At 48.1% G+C, this 20,217-nt stretch overlaps 1 protein-coding gene across 1 annotated transcript in view; it reads left to right on the top strand.

Moving 5' to 3' along the window:
* NCKAP1L (NCK associated protein 1 like) overlaps positions 1 to 20,217 on the top strand; it is a 616,762-nt gene that overhangs the window by 152,031 nt on the left and 444,514 nt on the right. Inside the window, exons 17-18 of the mRNA XM_063952202.1 lie at positions 700 to 832; positions 4,531 to 4,650. Coding sequence (XP_063808272.1) covers positions 700 to 832; positions 4,531 to 4,650 — 253 coding nt within the window. The remainder of the gene's footprint in view (positions 1 to 699; positions 833 to 4,530; positions 4,651 to 20,217) is intronic.

Below are 20,217 nucleotides of genomic sequence, written 5' to 3' on the forward strand. Positions count from 1 at the left end.
TTACCTCCTTAGTGCATTCGAAAATGCGGTAAAACCCCGAAAACGTTGATTTTACAGCATTTTTCCTTAGTAAATCCCGCCCAAACACACAAACCCTAGAACTGCCGACTTAGTCAAATGAAGAAAAAATATATAAAATGTTATAAACGTTGTACAAATGGCCATAAATTTCATTAGGAGCTTGTGATTAATATAAATACATATAAGTAAACAAGACTCTACCTCTCTCTGTAGTCATAAAAAAAGTGAAACAGCATGGTCGAAAATGCCCGCAATTGAATACATTGCGTCGAATTAGTGCCGTTTTTTTTAACAGTCGAAAAAATGGCCCTTAATTGGATACCCCCCATAGTCCAGCATGTAGGACTACTGTGTAATTGTATGGACAGTATGCACTTTGTTATTTATGCTGACGGAGTCAGTACAGTTAAGATAATATTATTATTGACAATGAATGTTGTACTACATGAATATGCAGCCGCCTCTCTCTTCTTCTCTGATTGGGAAGCTTCCTGAAATAATCTAATTTATAAATGATAGACAGTCAAGATAGACATCTACAGCTATGCAGTTATTTTTAAAGAACCATAAAATTCTTAGGTGATATTTCTACAGTTGAACAGAATTTAGCCGTGCCTAATGTTTTACTATACATATATCATGGCAGTCACAAAGTTTCTTATTTGTGTTTCCTCCTAGTTTTCATGTTCGCACATTTGAGAAGATGCTGTTATTATCATTGGACGAGCCGTCCGCTATGCGTTACTCCATTTCCTTCCCGTTGGCTTGTGCTCACTTCTCAAGTTGCACCCATGAGATGTGCCCAGAGGAGGTGAGATGCGGCATTACATTCATAGCAATAGTAACTAATAGCCCACCTGGCCTTTACATGGATTCTGTTGTTTAGACTTGCAGTGTGTTTATGTTCCTTGTGTTGTTACTTGAGGCCAGTTATCTTATTAATTATACATTAATCTTTCTGGTTTCTAGTAATGGCTGCAGATTCAATTGTGGTACAAATACATGTCTTCTCAAAGTGATGCTGTTAAGCTTTTTCATTGATAACCTGTACTGTACATTTATTGCCTCACGTACTCCTGTGGGGGATCAGAGAACACTCATTTTTGATTGGGTGACAGTGAAATCCAAGAGGGAGTAATAAACAACAAAAGAGGAAAGGAACAGTGTCTCTCAGTTCCTTTGTCTTTATTCATTTGGATCAACTTTCCGCATGAGGGATAAAGAGATAACAAATATTAAAACAAATCTTCTAGCAGAATTTTAAATTTTCATGTTGCTGAAGCTTGGATGAGACATTGGGCTCCACAGAATACGTGTATTACTGTAGTTCACGTTCGATTAAAATATATATAATTTACACACTGTGAAGTTAGATATATTTAGTACTAAAACAATGGTTAAGTAAATCAGCCATTTTTTTCAACTATTATTGAGTGTTCATAATGTAGCTGAAGGAACAGTAAAGAGAATGTGTTACAAAATGAGCGTGCATGGTGCGGCCCTGCGGGGCGCTCTCACACCTCTCCCGCACCGGCGCTGCCATCTTGGTTCTTGTTACATGTCTGCGGAGCACCAATGAAGTAAAGCAGGAAGGTGCATCAGCTGGGAGCAGCTAAGACAATACAGATTGGATGATCGGTCAGGATACAATCGGGAGTCAGTGGTCAGATGACTCCTCTGACCAATCATCAGAGACCCAGGGGTATAAAGATCCGGCAAAGTAACTTTCTGGTTGTCAGTGCTTTGTTGTCTACAGACCTGCTGTGGCCTCTGCTCAGTGTCTTTCAGTGCCTAGCAGCTTGATCATTGATACCTGTGCAGTTAACACCTTAGCACCTACTGACTTCATCCAGCAATCCTGTATAGCCGATACTGCTCTGCAACCCAGCATTCAGCAATCCTGAGTAGCTGGTTGTGCTCCACCAATCCTGTATAGCCAGTACCGATCCGCAATCCAGCATCCAGCAATCCTGAGCAGTTGGTCGTGATTCAGCAATCCTGTATAGCCGGTACTGCTTTAAAACCTGGCATCCAGCAATCCTGAGTAGCTGGTCATGCTCCAGCAATCATGTATAGCCGGTACTGCTCTGCATCCTGACATCTAAGTCTAAGTAACTGTATCGCAACCCAGTAATCCTGAGAAGTTGGTACTGCTCTGCACTCCAGCACCCGAGCCTAAGAAACTCGTTGCAACCCAGTAATCCTGATCCGCATACTAGTATCTGTGCCTAAGTAACTAGTCATAACCCAGTAATTCTAAATAGCTGTTACTGTTCCGCATCCCAGAATCTAAGCCTTTGTGTTCCAGCAATCCGACACAGCTTGTCGGTTCTACACTTCATAGTAAGCACTAAATCACCTTATCTCTCTTCACTCTTCTATCCTGCATGAAGAAGAGTTATATTAAGTCATTGAGCCTCTGACCCAGCCTTCCACATTCCACTCCCATGGTAATCCCTAGTCCAGACCCACAAACAAATCCAAGCCTGACAGAAAGGTGTAAAACTATACCGTGCCTCCTAAATAAGAGCTATTTCCTAGGTGAAATTAAAGCAATAAAGGATTTTAAAGAGTGAGCGAGTATATTAGCTCCCTGTGCTGCCTTAGGGGAGGCATTTGATATGCCGGCTGTCGGGATCCCAGCGCTCAGCATACCCGCGCCGGAATCCCGACAGCCGGCATATGGACAACTATACTCCCTCTTTGGGGGTCCACAACCCTCCTGGAGGGAGAATGAAATGCGCTCTCCCCACTGCTGGCATACCGGCGGTCAGGATCCTGGCACCGGTATGCTGGGCGCCGGGATCCCGAGTCTTAGGGCTGTAACACATGCGCTGGCTCCCACCGCCCGGCAAAATCCCGGACGGCTTTTTTATGCGGCCGTGCTGCTAAGACACATTGAGAGCAATGTGTCCTTTCACACGGCACGGCCCCGGCGCGGCTGCCGGGTTGCAGCCGGAACTATCCACCGGAAGGTCCGGCTGCCGGGCCGGGGCTGTGCCGTCTTTGGAGGCAGTGACCCGTGTGTGTGAAGGGGAGCTTTCACACACAGCTTTTTTTTAGTCGCTGCTGCTGCGCATGGTCACCGCATTACACATGGCTCAAAGCCGTTGTGTGTGAAAAACCCTGCCGAATGGCAAAAAGCCGGTCAAAGTTTATCCGGCTTTTTGCCATCCGGGGAAAACCGGAGCGTGTGTTACAGCCCATAGGGATAGACAAAATAAGGGTAAGTTAGTTCATGTGAGTAGCAAAAGGCAAGGACAAGGTGAGATGTCAGAGACCAATATAATATTCAAGTGAGGTCTCTGCTTCTGTATAGTCCCATGCTATGCAGCTTTCACTATGTTGATCCAACTTACAAGATGGCTGACTGCAGTATTTCTTACCAACAAGCGCAATTTAGTTAGGCCTAACATACTATGTCTTGAAACTGGGACACTAATGCATTACACAGCTTCTGTGGTTGGCTGATTTCAAGCCTGCATGACATCTGGTTTTAATCAGCCACAGAACCTGTGTAATTCATGAGTGTCCCAGGTTAATGGGATAGTACAATATGGTAAGCCTAACTTTAGGCAGCTGCAGTTATTGTTCCAAAAGGGACAACTGGTAATTCAGATAATTTGGCAGTCAGAATACTCTCTAGGCCCATAGCAGTGTCTCACATTCACAGGTTTTTTTCACCTTTAAACTAGACATGTACATGGACCCCCATGTTTTGGTTTTGATTTTGGTTATAATTCATCATTGTGTTTTGGTTTTGCCAAAACCACACTTAAGTGTTTTGGTTCGAATCTGTTTTTTTTTTTTTGTTAGGTTTTGGATTTCTTTAAAATCAGTAAAAATCAGTAAACATTTATAACAAAATTGATCAAAATCAATAAAAACTGCTAAATTCATGTGATTTAGACCTGTTTACATGCAATCCAAAACCCGAGTTCGGTTTTTAAATCCGAGTTCTGAACTGACAACACACAACTGGCAACGAGCAGGGACTTGAATCCCAAAGTGATTCCAAACCACAAAGTTGGGATGTGTTCGTACAGTATTTCAGGAAAACTAAACTCTGCATCTGCACTTTAAATGGATTCAGTATGATATGTAGGCTGTCGGGACCCGACGGGCAGGAGACTGACGCTTGGATCTCCTCGGCCGAGGCTTTGGGCCCGTTGGTAACCTTCAGCTGCCACAGAGTTATATTCCCCCTCAGGTGGTGGCATGGACCACCACCCGAGTGAGGATTCTGGGCTTTTTTACCGGGTGTCGAGATTCCGGCATCAGGATCCCGACAGCTGGGATCCCGATAGCCGGCAATTTGAATACCACCCCTTTAAACCTACATAACATCCCCTATATGACAAACCAATAATATATTTGTATTTGTGGTACTGTATAGTATATTGTTAATTTACTTAAGTTTGTGTATTTAAAAGGTGATTACCCATACACAGAAATAAATGATCATTTGTTGAAGTCCTTTATGTTGCTATTATTATGTCCTTATTGCAGTACCCCCATCTGAAGACCTGCAGCCTAGGGCTGTGTAACAACTTTCTAGATGAAATCAGCAAGCAGGCCAGCATCTGTATCATGGACATCTGTGCAGAGCAGAGTAACCTCTCTGAGAAGGTATATATCTCTATGGAACGGACATTACACGCATACACTGTAGTTATGGGCCAGAATCTGTATCATGGGCATCTGTGCAGAGCAGAGTAACCTCTCTGAGAAGGTATATATCTCTATGGAACGGACATTACACGCATACACTGTAGTTATGGGCCAGAATCTGTATCATGGGCATCTGTGCAGAGCAGAGTAACCTCTCTGAGAAGGTACGTACTATGGAACGGACATTACACTCATACACTGTAGTTATGGTACTTTACATTAAGCAGGCCAGCATCTGTATCATGGACATCTGTGTAGAGCAGAGTAACCTCTCTGAGAAGGTACGTACTATGGAACGGACATTACACTCATACACTATAGTTATGGTACTTTACATTAAGCAGGCCAGCATCTGTATCATGGACATCTGTGCAGAGCAGAGAAACCTCTCTGAGAAGGTACGTACTATGGAACGGACATTACACTCATACACTGTAGTTATGGTACTTTACATTAAGCAGGCCAGCATCTGTATCATGGACATCTGTGCAGAGCAGAGAAACCTCTCTGAGAAGGTATATATCTCTATGGAACGGACATTACACTCATACACTGTAGTTATGGTACTTTACATTAAGCAGGCCAGCATCTGTATCATGGACATCTGTGCAGAGCAGAGAAACCTCTCTGAGAAGGTACATATCTCTATGGAACGGATATTACACTCATACACTATAGTTATGGTACTTTACATTAAGCAGGCCAGCATCTGTATCATGGACAGTGCCAGATTAAGGTCCACATGGGCCTGGAGCTGACATTTTTGACGGGCCTATTGTGTATTGCGCAGTTGGTGTGATTAGCGCCACAGAGAATTTATTACAGTGTGGACACAGGGTGATGTGGCATACGACATCACTGCACTTCCTTCCCACACTACATCTCTTCACTATATCACTACTACAGTACATCTCCGCACTATGGGGGTCATTCCGACCCGTTTGCACGCAGCGGTTCTTCGCTGCGGTGCGAACAGGTCAGAACTGCGCATGCGCGGCGGCCGCAATGCGCACACGTCGTTGTTGCCCAGTGACAGCCGTCGCCGGGCAACGACCAGAAGAGAGAAGAAAGTGATCGCTAGCGCGATCGCAAGAAGATTGATAGCGGGGAGGCGTTCCGGGGCGGATACTCACCGTTTTCCGGGCGTGGAGATCTGAACGCAGGCATGTCCATGCGTTTGGAGGGCAGATGTCTAACGACCTTAGTCGCTGGATCCGTCGCACAGGGTAAGTAGGTCTGACCCTGGTGTTGTTTTGCAGGAAACTTTTTTAGCATAGCAGGGCTGCACAAGCGATCGCTGCGATCGCTTGTGCAGCCCTGCTATGCTAAAAAAGTTTGCTATGCTATAATACACTCCCCCATAGGCGGTGTCAGGTTGATCGCACGAGCAGCAAAAAGTTGCTACGTGCGATCAACTCGGAATGACCCCCTATGAGGCATATTTATCACAATCCACATCGGAGATGTGGATGGGATGCGATAAATTCAACCAAAATCGCATTGCGATAATTGAATACATCATAAGGATGTATCAATTATCACATACAGGGACAGAGCTTGCGAGAAAGCTCCGTCCCTGAAAATCCAGTTACCACAATTCTCAGGGTATTTTTCATGAAAATGGCCCTGAGATTGTAAAGCACATGTGACGCCACCGGCTAACAACCCCCACCCCCCATCCCTGTGACCCTTTAGGCCTCAGGAGTTTTTGTTATTTGTTTCCCAGACTGAGTCCTCTTTAGTCTGAGTCACGCACATGCTCCCTCCATGATGTGTTTTGCTTTATTTAATGATTTGTTGTTGTCTTATTCTATGGCAGGCTTTTTTTGTCAATGTTAATGTATAAATGTTCTCATACACCACACACAGATGTGTACACACAGTCTCTCACAGGGGTCGCTTCAATTCAGCAACAGTTGAATAGCGCCGGGAGCTATTCAATACAGCGACTAGTTACCCTCAATTGTCGGGAATTCTTCTCTCAGCCCCGGGGGGGTGAGAGAAGAAAACCGACAAAAGAGCTGCCGCGCGGCCGGCGCGAGGCTGATTCTGTCGGGAACCAGCATCGCCGCGGGTAGTTAAGTCGGAGAATGCTCGTTCTCCCCACAAAATAACCTGTTAAGTCCGTGAGAATGGGCATTCTCCGACTTAACTTTAGCTGAATTGAATAGCGCCGGGAGCTAATTCCCAGCGCTATTCAACTGTTGCTGAATTGAATCGACCCCATACTGTACAAACACAGACACTATCATGCACAAACATGCCCACACACCATGCACATGCATACACATTATCACATAAAAACATGAGATTTAATAATGTACACTGAAAAAAAATTTCATACATAAAACAAAATAGCCCAAATATCAACAGATACAGTAGTATCTGACTTACCAGTGGGAAACGTGGTTGAGAATGTACACCACCCCAGCCAGACCCTTATGCAGCCTGCCCACCTGAAAGCCCTGAGCCGGCAGCTGCTGCTCCTGCCCAGCTAATGGCACCTGGAAGTGCCAGCAAGCCAGAGCAGATGGCAGCTTCTGGTTTGCGTTCCACAGTGGAGTGAAAATCCTGGAAGCGCTGCAGCCAGCCCAGCATACATATGGATTAGCCTGAGCCGGCAGAGCCAAGAATGGGACTGGCCCAGCGGAGACTTAAGGTGCAGACACAGTAGGCGTTTTTGTACAGCGAGTATGCACAGAGATGATTGCTGACATCGCTGGGCTGAAAAGCACTCAGTGCACACACACTGAGCGGTTTTCACCCCGCCCAGCAAAGTCAGCGGGGGTGAGCGGCTTTCCATAGCAGGACGCTATGGAAGGCCGCTCACCCCGCCGTTCATCTACTGGTAATACCAGTAGATGAACGGCGGCCGCCAGCGATGAAGCGGAAGCGCGCATCAGCGCTCATCGCCGGGGCATACACACTAGGCGGCTTTGAGCTGAAAGCAGCTCAACACACCAAAAGTGACCTGCTCTCAGCTCAACATCGCCCAGTGTGTATGGGTCTTTACAGTGTAGATGAATCCGACACTGCTCCTAGCAGAGGCCTGTCCCCCAATGATTAAAAATTTTTGCAACAGACAATAAAGAGCTCTCATATCACTCTACTCCTACCAGGCATCCTCTGACACTAACACACCCACTATAAGCTGAAGGGTCCTTCCCTCCTCTAGGGGAAATACAGGCAGAACACAGGACCCAATGTAACGGCACCTACATCAGCTTCTACCTGGGCACATCCTCCCCTCTCTACTCCACAGCGGACTCTACCTGACCTCAGAACCCAGCACTTGCCTGCTACCAGCCCAGCCTAAGCAACTTTACCAGGGGTCTCACCCATGGCAGTGTCACCCGCGGCTGCCCCAGCTGACCAGGGCGCTGCATGGCTCCTCTCTCAGTTGGTGCTGGGTGGCTCCTCTCCTTGCGGCGCTCCCACCACCAGACTCTCCTCCATTGAAATGTCTTCGGCAGGGCACGCTTTCCGGGTCTGACTCCTGGGGGTCCTCCAGGCAGGGTGCTCACTGCGGGGGTCCTTTCGGGGGGCTCCTCTCTCACTGCCTGCGATGCGCCCGGGTTATGCAGCAGGGGTCCTCTTCAGCAGCCGGGCTCGTCTCTAGCCCTGCCTCTCCCAGCATCCTCTGATCTCCTCCATCCTTCCAGAGCAGGTGCGGGTCCTTGTTCTCCGGTGGCGGGACTCATCAGGGTCCATCGGCGCGCTGCATCCCTGCCCTCCAGATCCTCCAGCGTTCTGGCAGCCGCAGAGACAGCCTATCCACATCCGGGGTCCTGACATGGTCACCTTAGTCTGATATAGGAGAGGCTTCTGTCGGACGGCTGCGGGCAGGGGTAATTAGGTGGTGTTAGTTTGGATGAGCGGAAGGGGAGTGAGATGGGCTGTGGTGGTGACAGGAAAAATGTTTCTCTAACGTCCTAGTGGATGCTGGGGACTCTGTAAGGACCATGGGGAATAGACGGGCTCCGCAGGAGACATGGGCACTTTAAGAAAGAATTTAGATTCTGGTGTGCTCTGGCTCCTCCCTCTATGTCCCTCCTCCAGACCTCAGTTTGAATCTGTGCCCGGACGAGCTGGGTGCTGTTCAGTGAGCTCTCCTGAGCTTGCTGTAAGAAAGTATTTTGTTAGGTTTTTTATTTTCAGGGAGCTCTGCTGGCAACAGACTCCCTGCATCGTGGGACAGAGGGGAGAGAAGCAGCCCTACTCTCTGAAGATAGGTCCTGCTTCTTAGGCTACTGGACACCATTAGCTCCAGAGGGATCGTACACAGGATCTCACCCTCGTCGTCCGATCCCAGAGCCGCGCCGCCGCCCCCCTCGCAGAGCCGGAAGACAGAAGCCGGGTGAGCATAAGAAGCAAGAAGACTTCGAAATCGGTGGCAGAAGACTCCAGTCTTCACTGAGGTAGTGCACAGCACTGCAGCTGTGCGCCATTGCTCCCACGCACACCTCACATACTCCGGTCACTGTACGGGTGCAGGGCGCGGGGGGGGGGGGGCGCCCTGGGCAGCAATTGGAACCTCTTTTGCAAAAGTTTAGCATATATACAGTTGGGCACTGTATATATGTATGAGCCCCCGCCAAGAAAATGTATATTTAAGCGGGACAGAAGCCCGCCGTCGAGGGGGCGGGGCTTCTTCCTCAGCACTCACCAGCGGCATGTTTTTTCTCCACAGCACCGCTGAGAGGAAGCTCCCCAGCCTCTCCCCTGCAGATACACGGTAGAAGAGGGTAAAAAGAGAGGGGGGGCACATAATTAGGCGCAAAAATCATTATAAACAGCAGCTACTGGGTTAACATTAAGTTACTGTGTTATTCCTGGGTTAATAGCGCTGGGGTGTGTGCTGGCATACTCTCTCTCTGTGCCTTGTGGGGGAATTGTCTTCAGATGAGCATTCCCTGAGTGTGTGGTGTGTCGGTACGTGTGTGTCGATATGTTTGAGGTAAAAGGCTCCCCTAAGGAGGAGATGGAGCAAATATGTGTGTGAGGGGTGTCTCCGTCGACAATGCCGACACCTGTTTGGATATGTGTAATTAAGTGCTAAGGTGAATTTATTGCACACAAGATTAGAGAACAGACAGGGAATCTACCCATGTCTGTCCCTATGTCGCAGAGACCTTCAGAGTCTCTCAATGCTCACTATCCAAAATAATAGACACTGATATCGACACGGAGTCTGACTCCAGTGTCGACTACGATAATGCAAAGTTACAGCCAAAATGGCAGGAAAGTATTCAATATATGATTATTGTAATAAAAGATGACTTGCATATCACTGATGACTCATCTGTCCCTGACACAAGGGTACATATGTTTAAGGGGAAGAAAGCTGAGGTAAATTTCCCTCCTCTCATGATGAAAAAGAGCGGGAATCTCCAGACAAGAGACTGCAGTTTCCCACAAAGAATTCTCAGGGAATGTCCTTCCCCTACTAGGGCCAGGATAAGATGGGAACCTTCCCCTAGGGTGTCACGTTTGCCCAAAAGGTAGCCCTGACTTAACAGCTATCCTCAGGGATCCTGCGGATAGCGTACACATTCTGGTACACTACTCAGACCGGCGATTGTGTCGGCATGGGTTTATAGCGCTGTGGCAGCGTGGACAGGTACCTTATCAGCAGAGATTGAGACCCTAGTATGTATATATATATATATATATGTATATATATATATATAGATATATATATTAAAGATGCTGTCTTAAGATATATATATATGAAACATGCCCAAAGAGGCATTAGTCTACTGGGTTCTAGAGTCAACGCTATGTCGATTTCTGCTTGACGTGTCCTGTAGATATGCAATGTACAGGTGATGCCGACTTAAGAGGCATATGGAAGGCTGAGGATTTTGTGGAGAAGGGATCTCGGACCTGGTCTCCACAGCTATGGCTGGTAATTCTGATCTTTTGCCTTATATTCCTGCACAGCCTAGGAAAGCATGACATTATCAAATGCAGCCTTTCGATCACAAAGAAACAAGAAAGTCCGAGGTACGTCCTCTCTTGCCAGAGCCAGGGGCAGAGGAAAGAAGCTGCACAACACAGCTAGTTCCCAGGAACAGAAGTCCTCCCCGGCCTCTACAAAATCCACCGCATGTCGCTGGGGCTCCACAGGCGGAGCTAGGCCCAGTGGGGGCACGTCTTCGTAATTTCAGCCACAAGTGGGTTCACTCCCTGTTGGATCCCTGGGCAGTAGATATTGTGTCTCAGGGATACTAGCTGGACTTTGAGGAGATGCCCCCTCACCGACGGCCCTGCCGGCTTCTCCCCACGAGAGGGAAATAGTGTTAACTGCAATTCACAAATTGTATCTTCAACAGGTGGTGGTCAAGGTTCCCCTCCTTCAACAAGGAGGGGGTTATTATTCGACCATGTTGTAGTCCCGAAACCGGACGGTTCGGTCAGACCCATATTGAATTTAAAATCCCTGAACATATACCTGAAAGGGTTCAAGTTCAAGATGGAATCGCTGAGAGCGGTCATCGCAAGCCTGAAAGGGGGAGATTTTATGGTGTCTCTGGACATAAAGGAGGCATACCTTCATGTCCCCATTTATCCACCTCATCAGGCGTACCTCAGATTTGCGGTACAGGATTGTCATTACCAATTTCAGACGTTGCCGTTTGGTCTCTCCACGGCCCCGAGAATCTTCACCAAGGTAATGGCGGAAATGATGGTGCTCCTGCGGAAGCAAGGTGTCACAATTATCCCGTACTGGGACGATCTCCTCATAAAAGCGAGATCAAGAGAGCAGTTGCTGAACAGCGTATCACTTTCTCTGGAAGTGTAACGGCAACACGGCTGGATTCTAAATATTCCAAAGTCGCATTTGGTTCCTACGGCTCATCTGCCTTTCCTAGACATGTTTCTAGACACAGACCAGAAAAGGGTTTATCTCCCGATAGAGAGAGCTCAGGAGCTCATGACACTGGTCAGGAACCTGTTAAAACCAAAACAGGTGTCAGTGCATCACTGCACTTGAGTCCTGGGAAGGATGGTGGCATCATACGAGGCCATTTCCTTCGGCAAGTTCCATGCGAGGACCTTTCCATGGGACTTACTGGACAAGTGGTCCGGATCACATCTTCAGATGCATCGGTTAATCACCCTATTCCCCAGGGCCAGGGTGTCTCTCCTGTGGTGGCTGCAGAGTGCTCACCTTCTCGAGGGCCGCAGATTCGGCATTCAGGACTGGATCCTGGTGACCATGGATGCAAGCCCCCGAGGGTGGGGAGCAGTCACACAGGGAAAAAAGTTCCAAGGTCTGTGGGCAAGTCAGGAGACTTGCCTTCACATCAACATCCTGGAACTAAGGGCCGTATACAACGCCCTACGTCAAGCGGAGACCCTGCTTTGCGACCAACCGGTTCTGATTCAGTCAGAAGCCACCAGAATTCTTCGCTGGGCAGAGAATCACGTAAGCGCACTGTCAGCAGTGTTCATCCCGGGGGTGGACAACTGGGAAGCAGACTTCCTCAGCAGGCACGACCTCCACCTGGGAGAGTGGGGACTTCATCAAGAAGTCTTCACGCAGATTGCAAGTCGGTGGGAACTGCCACAGGTGGACATGATGGCATCCCGCCTCAACAAAAAGCTACAGAGGTATTGCGCCAGGTCATGAGACCCTCAGGCGATAGCTGTGGACGCACTGGTGACACCGTGGTTGTTCCAGTCAGTCTATGTATTTCCTCCTCTTCCTCTCATACCCAAGGTGCTGAGGATAATAAGAAAAAGAGGAGTGAGAACAATCCTCATTGTTCCAGATTGGCCACGAAGGACCTGGTATCCAGATCTGCAAGAAATGCTCACAGAGGACCTGTGGCCTCTTCCTCTAAGACAGGACCTGTTGCAACAGGGGCCCTGTCGGTTCCAAGACTTACCGCGGCTGCGTTTGACGGCATGGCGGTTGAACGCCGGATCCTAGCAGAAAAGGGCATTCCGGACGAGGTCATTCCTACGCGGATAAAGGCTAGGAAGGACGTGACAGCTAAACATTATCACCGTATATGGCGAAAATATGTTGCTTGGTGTGAGGCCAGGAATGCTCCTACAAAGGAATTCCAGCTGGGCCGTTTCCTTCACTTCCTACAGTCAGGAGTGAATTTGGGCCTAAAACTGGGTTCCATTAAGGTCCAGATTTCGGCCCTATCCATTTTCTTTCCAAAAGAGTTGGCTTCTCTACCAGAAGTTCAGACGTTGGTAAAGGGGAGTGCTGCATATTCAGCCTCCTTTTGTGCCTCCAGTGGCACCTTGGGATCTTAACGTGGTGTTAAGTTTCCTGAAATCACACTGGTTTGAACCACTTAAAGCGGTGGAGTTAAAATATCTCACGTGGAAAGTGGTCGTGCTATTAGCCTTGGCTTCGGCTAGGCGTGTGTCAGAATTAGCGGCTTTGTCACATAAAAGCCCCTATCTGGTTTTCAATATGGATAGAGCAGAATTGCGGACCCGTCACAAGTTCTGTCAAAAGTGGTGTCATCTTTTCATATGAACCAACCTATTGTGGTGCCTGTGGCTACTCGTGACTTGGAGGATTCCGAGTTACTGGATGTGGTCAGGGCTTTGAAGGTTTATGTAGCCAGAACGGCTAGAGTCAGGAAAACGGAGTCACTCTTTATCCTGTATGCATCCAACAAGCTGGGTGCTCCTGCTTCAAAGCAAACTATCGCTCGCTGGATCTGTAACACGATTCAGCAGGCTCATTCTGCGGCTGGATTGCCGCTGCCAAAATCAGTTAAAGCCCATTCCACTAAGAAGGTGGGCTCTTCTTGGGCGGCTGCCCGAGGGGTCTCGGCATTACAACTATGCCGAGCTGCTACTTGGTCAGGTTCAAACACTTTTGCAAAGTTCTACAAGTTTGATACCCTGGCTGAGGAGGACCTTGTGTTTGCTCAATCGGTGCTGCAGAGTCATCTGCACTCTCCCGCCCGTTTGGGAGCTTTGGTATAATCCCCATGGTCCTTACGGAGTCCCCAGCATCCACTAGGACGTTAGAGAAAATAAGATTTACTTACCAGTGAATCTATTTCTCGTAGTCCGTAGTGGAAGCTGGGCGCCCGTCCCAAGTGCAGACTTTTTCTGCAATACTTGTATATAGTTATTGCCGCAATAAGGGCTATGTTATTGTTGCATCAGAGTTGAACTGATGCTCTGTTGTTGTTCATACTGTTGACTGGGTAAGTTCATCACAAGTTATACGGTGTGATTGGTGTGGCTGGTATGAGTCTTGCCCTGGATTTCCAAAATCCTTTCCTTGTACTGTCAGCTCTTCCGGGCACAGTTTCTCTAACTGAGGTCTGGAGGAGGGACATAGAGGGAGGAGCCAGAGCACACCAGAATCTAAATTCTTTCTTAAAGTGCCCATGTCTCCTGCGGAGCCCGTCTATTCCCCATGGTCCTTACGGAGTCCCCAGCATCCACTACGGACTACGAGAAATAGATTCACCGGTAAGTAAAATCTTATTTTTCCTGTCACCACTTGCTGAACTGCCTGGGATGCTTTGGGCCTATTTTCAATGGGGAGCCTGGAGCTGCAGCTCCATCCGCCCCATTGTTAATCCGGCCCTGATCATGGACATCTATGCAAAGCAGAGAAACCTCTCTGAGAACGGACATTACACTCATACACTGTAGTTATGGTACTTTACATTAAGCAGGCCAGCATCTGTATCATGGACATCTATGCAGAGCAGAGAAACCTCTCTGAGAAGGTATGTATCTCTATGGAACGGACATTACACTCATACACTGTAGTTATAGTACTTTACATTAAGCAGGCCAGCATCTGTATCATGGACATCTATGCAGAGCAGAGAAACCTCTCTGAGAAGGTATGTATCTCTATGGAACGGACATTACACTCATACACTATAGTTATGGTACTTTACATTAAGCAGGCCAGCATCTGTATCATGGACATCTATGCAGAGCAGAGAAACCTCTCTGAGAAGGTATGTATCTCTATGGAACGGACATTACACTCATACACTATAGTTATGGTACTTTACATTAAGCAGGCCAGCATCTGTATCATGGACATCTGTGCAGAGCAGAGTAACCTCTCTGAGAAGGTACGTACTATGGAACGGACATTACACTCATACACTATAGTTATGGTACTTTACATTAGCTCCAATTTAATTTTACAGATGAAACAATTACATTTAAATGCCAAAAAATATTTGCAGACTCCTAAGGACATAGTTATCAAGATATCCCCTATTGAGAAGATAAGTCTGATTTTATTAAATTGATGCTTATTGATTGGATGATGAAAATCACTTATTGCTGCTATTTAACAATAGCGGAAAGAATATTGGCCTGCGGCGGTAATAGATGGCTTGCTGCTTCACTGGGTCATTACTTACAATTGGACACAGGTGTGAGCTGACTTGCTTGGATTTTCTCTTCAGTTTAAAATTAGATAAGATTTTTAGGATTTAGTGAGGGATTTATCAAAGCTTGGATAGAGATAAAGTGGGGATAGATAAAGTACCAACCAAGCAGCTAATGTCATTTTTTCAAACATAGGTGGAGATGTACTATAATCGAGGCGAAGCAGCTAGATACTTACCTACATTTTATTTCTCCTCTCCGGGAGAAGCCCGGAGAGGAGACGCTGCAGGGAGTCTTCGGGGGGCGGGGCCGGACTGTGACATCACTAAGCCCCTTGACGCGATTTGCGTCATTTTAACCCCTTCTCCACCCGACGGAGGTTATCTCTCCATCCTGCTCGCATCACTAGGGTGCGAGCAGGATGCGGGAGACCTGCCCACTCTACCGGGGGTGCGGGGGGCTACCCCAAAAAATGGGAGCCTCCCGCAGCTTCCGGGAGAGTAGGTAAGTATGAGCAGCTATCAATTAGCATCTCAGCCGTCATCTTCCGACGATCCATGCGAGACCCACAGCACATCAGCCTAGTGCTGATGTGCTGTATCTTACCTCATGGCAGGCCCACCACACATGCATGAGATCTTGCAGACATCAGAAGATCATGTGCGTAGCCCTGACCCCGCACATGCATGTACACATACCAACATTAAATAGATTTTTGCAGGTAACGTAGAGAAAAGTGATTTTTCTCTGTTATGTACATTCATACATACTGTACTGTACCAAATAGTATTGTAAGTGTCTAATAGTGCTGGTTATAGCATATTGAACACTTACCACCTCATCTTATATCTCCCCCCATGTCTGTAAAATGACAGCTAGAAGGTATTGGTGGGTATTTCTCTGACGTCCTAGTGGATGCTGGGAACTCCGTAAGGACCATGGGGAATAGCGGGCTCCGAAGGAGGCTGGGCACTCTAGAAAGATTTATGACTACCTGGTGTGCACTGGCTCCTCCCACTATGACCCTCCTCCAAGCCTCAGTTAGATTTTGTGCCCGGCCGAGGTTGGATGCACACTAGGGGCTCTCCTGAGCCCTTAGAAAGAAAGTATAGTTTAGGTTTTTTATTTTCAGTGAGACCTGCTGGCAACAGGCTCACTGCAGCGAGGGACTAAGGGGAGAAGAAGCGAACTCGCCTGCTTGCAGCCGGATTGGGCTTCTTAGGCTACTGGACACCATTAGCTCCAGAGGGATCGACCGCAGGCCCAGTCCTTGGTGTTCGGTCCCGGAGCCGCGCCGCCGTCCCCCTTACAGAGCCAGAAGCAAGAAGAGGTCCGGAAAAACGGCGGCAGAAGACATCAGTCTTCACCAAGGTAGCGCACAGCACTGCAGCTGTGCGCCATTGCTCCTCATACACACTTCATACTCCGGTCACTGAGGGTGCAGGGCGCTGGGGGGGGGGCGCCCTGAGAAGCAATAATAACACCTTGGCTGGCAAAAACTCCACAATATATAGTCCCAGAGGCTATATATGTGGAAAATACCCCTGCCAGAATATGGAAAAAAGCGGGAGAATAGTCCGCGGAAAAGGGGCGGAGCTATCTCTCACAGCACACTGGCGCCATTTCTCCTTCACAGATCCGCTGGAAGGAAGCTCCCTGGCTCTCCCCTGCAGTCTACACTACAGAACAGGGTAAAAACAGAGAGGGGGGGGGCACTAAATTTAGGCGCAGTATATATTATATAGAAAAAGCAGCTATAGGGGACATAACTCAGTTAGTCCCTGCATTATATAGCGCTCTGGTGTGTGCTGGCATTCTCTCACTCTGTCCCCCCAAAGGGCTTTTGTGGGTCCTGTCCTCATTCGGAGCATTCCTTGTGTGTGTGCGGTGTGTCGGTACGGCTGTGTCGACATGTTTGATGAGGATAATGATGTGGAGGCGGAGCAGATGCCTTTAGAAGGGATGTCACCCCCTGCGGGGCAGACACCTGAGTGGATGGGCTTATGGAAAGTAATGAGTGCACGTATAGACTCGTTACATAAGAAAATTGACGACATGCCAAATGTGGGACAGCCGACTTCTCAGCTCGTGCCTGCCCAGGCGTCGCATGGGTCGTCAGGGGCTCTAAAACGCCCGCTACCTCAAGCAGACCCAGATGTCGACACTGATACTGACACCAGTGTCGACGACGATGAGTCTAACCTGATGCCCACTAAGGCCATTCACTGCATGATTGAGGCAATGAAAGAGGTGTTACACATTTCTGATATAACTACAGGTACCACTAAAAAGGGTATTATGTTTGGAGAAAAAAAACTACCCGTAGTTTTTCCCCCATCAGATGAATTAAATGAAGTGTGTGAAGAAGCGTGGGTTTTCCCTGATAAAAAATTGGTAATTCCTAAGAAGGTACTAATGGCGTTCCCTTTCCCGCCAGAGGATAGGTCACGTTGGGAAACACCCCCTAGAGTGGATAAAGCGCTCACACATTTGTCTAAAAAGGTGGCACTACCGTCCCCGGATACGGCCGCCCTCAAGGAACCTGCTGATAGAAAGCTTGAGGCGATCCTGAAGTCTGTATATACACACACAGGCATTATACTTAGGCCAGCTATTGCGTCAGCTTGGATGTGCAGTGCTGCCGCTGCGTGGTCAGATAAACTGTCAGAAAATATTGACACATTAGACAGAGACACGATCCTGTTAACCATAGACCATATAAAAGACTCAGGGGTAAATTTACTAAGGTCCCGATTTTGACCGAGATGCCGTTTTTTCATCAAAGTGTCATCTCGGTAATTTACTAAGCAATAATCACGGCAGTGATGAGGGCATTCGTAATTTTTTGGAAGTCCAACAAAAAAATTACGAATGAATACACCATCGGTCAAAACGCGGCTGTTTAAGTATGAATCTCGGTCATTTACTAAGAAGTGCAAAGCAAAAAAAAAACAAAACACTGCCGTGAAAAATTACAACTCGTAAAAAAGTGCTTAAAAAAAACAGACCTGCTTTTTTTTATCCGTGATTGGATAGGCATGCACGGATCCATGAGATCCGTGCATGTATATCAGTGGGAAGGGGTGGGAAAGTGATTATTTTCTCAAAAAAAATTGCGTGGGGTCCCCCCTCCTAAGCATAACCAGCCTCGGGCTCTTTGAGCCGATCCTGGTTGCAGAAATATGGGGAAAAAATGACAGGGGTTCCCCCATATTTAAGCAACCAGCATCGGGCTCTGCGCCTGGTCCTGGTTCCAAAAATACGGGGGACAAAAAGAGTAGGGGTCCCCCGTATTTTTAAAACCAGCACCGGGCTCCACTAGTTGGACAGATAATGCCACAGCCGGGGATCACTTTTATATAGTGCCCTGCGGCCGTGGCATCAAAAATCCAACTAGTCACCCCTGGCCGGGGTACCCTGGGGGAGTGGGGACCCCTTCAATCAAGGGGTCCCCCCCCCCAGCCTCCCAAGGGCCAGGGGTGAAGCCCGAGGCTGTCCCCCCATCCAATTGGCTGCGGATGGGGGGCTGATAGCATTTTTTGAAAATGAAAAGATATTGTTTTTAGTAGCAGTACTACAAGGCCCAGCAAGCCTCCCCCGCATGCTGGTACTTGGAGAACCACAAGTACCAGCATGCGGCGGAAAAACGGGCCCGCTGGTACCTGTAGTACTATTACTAAAAAAATACCCAAAAAAAGACAAGACACACACACCGTGAAAGTAAAGATTTATTACATACATGCACACAAACATACATACACACTTACCTTATGTTCACACGCAGGTCGGTCCCCTTCTCCAGTAGAATCCAAGGGGTACCTGTTGAATAAATTCTACTCACCAGATCCAGGGTCCCAGGGTCCTCGGGGCAACCATTTGTAATCCAGGTACTTGAATAAAATAACAAAACGGATACCCGAGCCACGAACTGAAAGGGGCCCCATGTTTTCACATGGGACTCCTTTCCCCGAATGCCAGAAACCCACTCTGACTTCTGTCTAAGTGGGTTTCTTCAGCCAATCAGGGAGCGCCACGTTGTAGCACTCTCCTGATCGGCTGTGTGCTCCTGTACTGAGTGACAGGCGGCACACGGCAGTGTTACAATGTAGCGCCTATGCGCTCCATTGTAACCAATGGTGGGAACTTTCTGCCCTGCGGTTGACCTAAAGTGACGTCACCGCTGAGCAGAAAGTTCCCACCATTGGTTACAATGGAGCGCATAGGCGCTACATTGTAACACTGCCGTGTGCCGCCTGTCACTCAGTACAGGAGCACACAGCCGATCAGGAGGGTGCTACAACGTGGCGCTCCCTGATTGGCTGAAGAAACCCACTTAGACATCAGTCAGAGTGGGTTTCTGGCATTCGGGGAAAGGGGGCCCATGTGCAAACATGGGTCCCCTTTCAGTGCGTGGCTCGGCTCTCCGTTTTTTTATTTTATTCAAGCACGTGGATTACAAATGGATGCTACGAGGAGCCTGGGACCCTGGATCTGGTGAGTAGAATTTATTCAACAGGTACCCCATGGATTCTACTGGAGAAGAGGACAGACCCTCGTGTGAACATAAGGTAAGTATGTATGTATGTTTGTGTGGATGGATGTAATAAAACTTTACTTTCAAGGTGTGTGTGTATTGTCTTTTTTTGGGTATTTTTTTAGTAGTAGTACTACAGGTACCAGCGGGCCCGTTTTGCCGCCGCATGCTGGTACTTGTGGTTCTCCAAGTACCAGCATGCGGGGGAGGCTTGCTGGGCCTTGTAGTACTGCTACTAAAAACAATATCTTTTCATTTTCACAAAAGGCTATCAGCCCCCCATCCGCAGCCAATTGGATGGGGGGGACAGCCTCGGGCTTCACCCCTGGCCCTTGGGTGGCTGGGGGGGGGGGACCCCTTGATTGAAGGGGTCCCCACTCCCCCAGGGTACCCCGGCCAGGGACGACTAGTTGGATTTTTGATGCCACGGCCGCAGGGCACTATATAAAAGTGACCCCCGGCTGTGGCATTATCTGTCCAGCTAGTGGAGCCCGGTGCTGGTTTTAAAAATACGGGGGACCCCTACTCTTTTTGTCCCCCGTATTTTTGGAACCAGGACCAGGCGCAGAGCCCGATGCTGGTTGCTTAAATATGGGGGAACCCATGTCATTTTTTCCCCCATATTTCTGCAACCAGGATCG

The sequence above is a fragment of the Pseudophryne corroboree genome, chromosome 2 (assembly GCF_028390025.1).
Source record: "Pseudophryne corroboree isolate aPseCor3 chromosome 2, aPseCor3.hap2, whole genome shotgun sequence".
Classification (NCBI taxonomy): Eukaryota; Metazoa; Chordata; class Amphibia; order Anura; family Myobatrachidae; genus Pseudophryne; species Pseudophryne corroboree.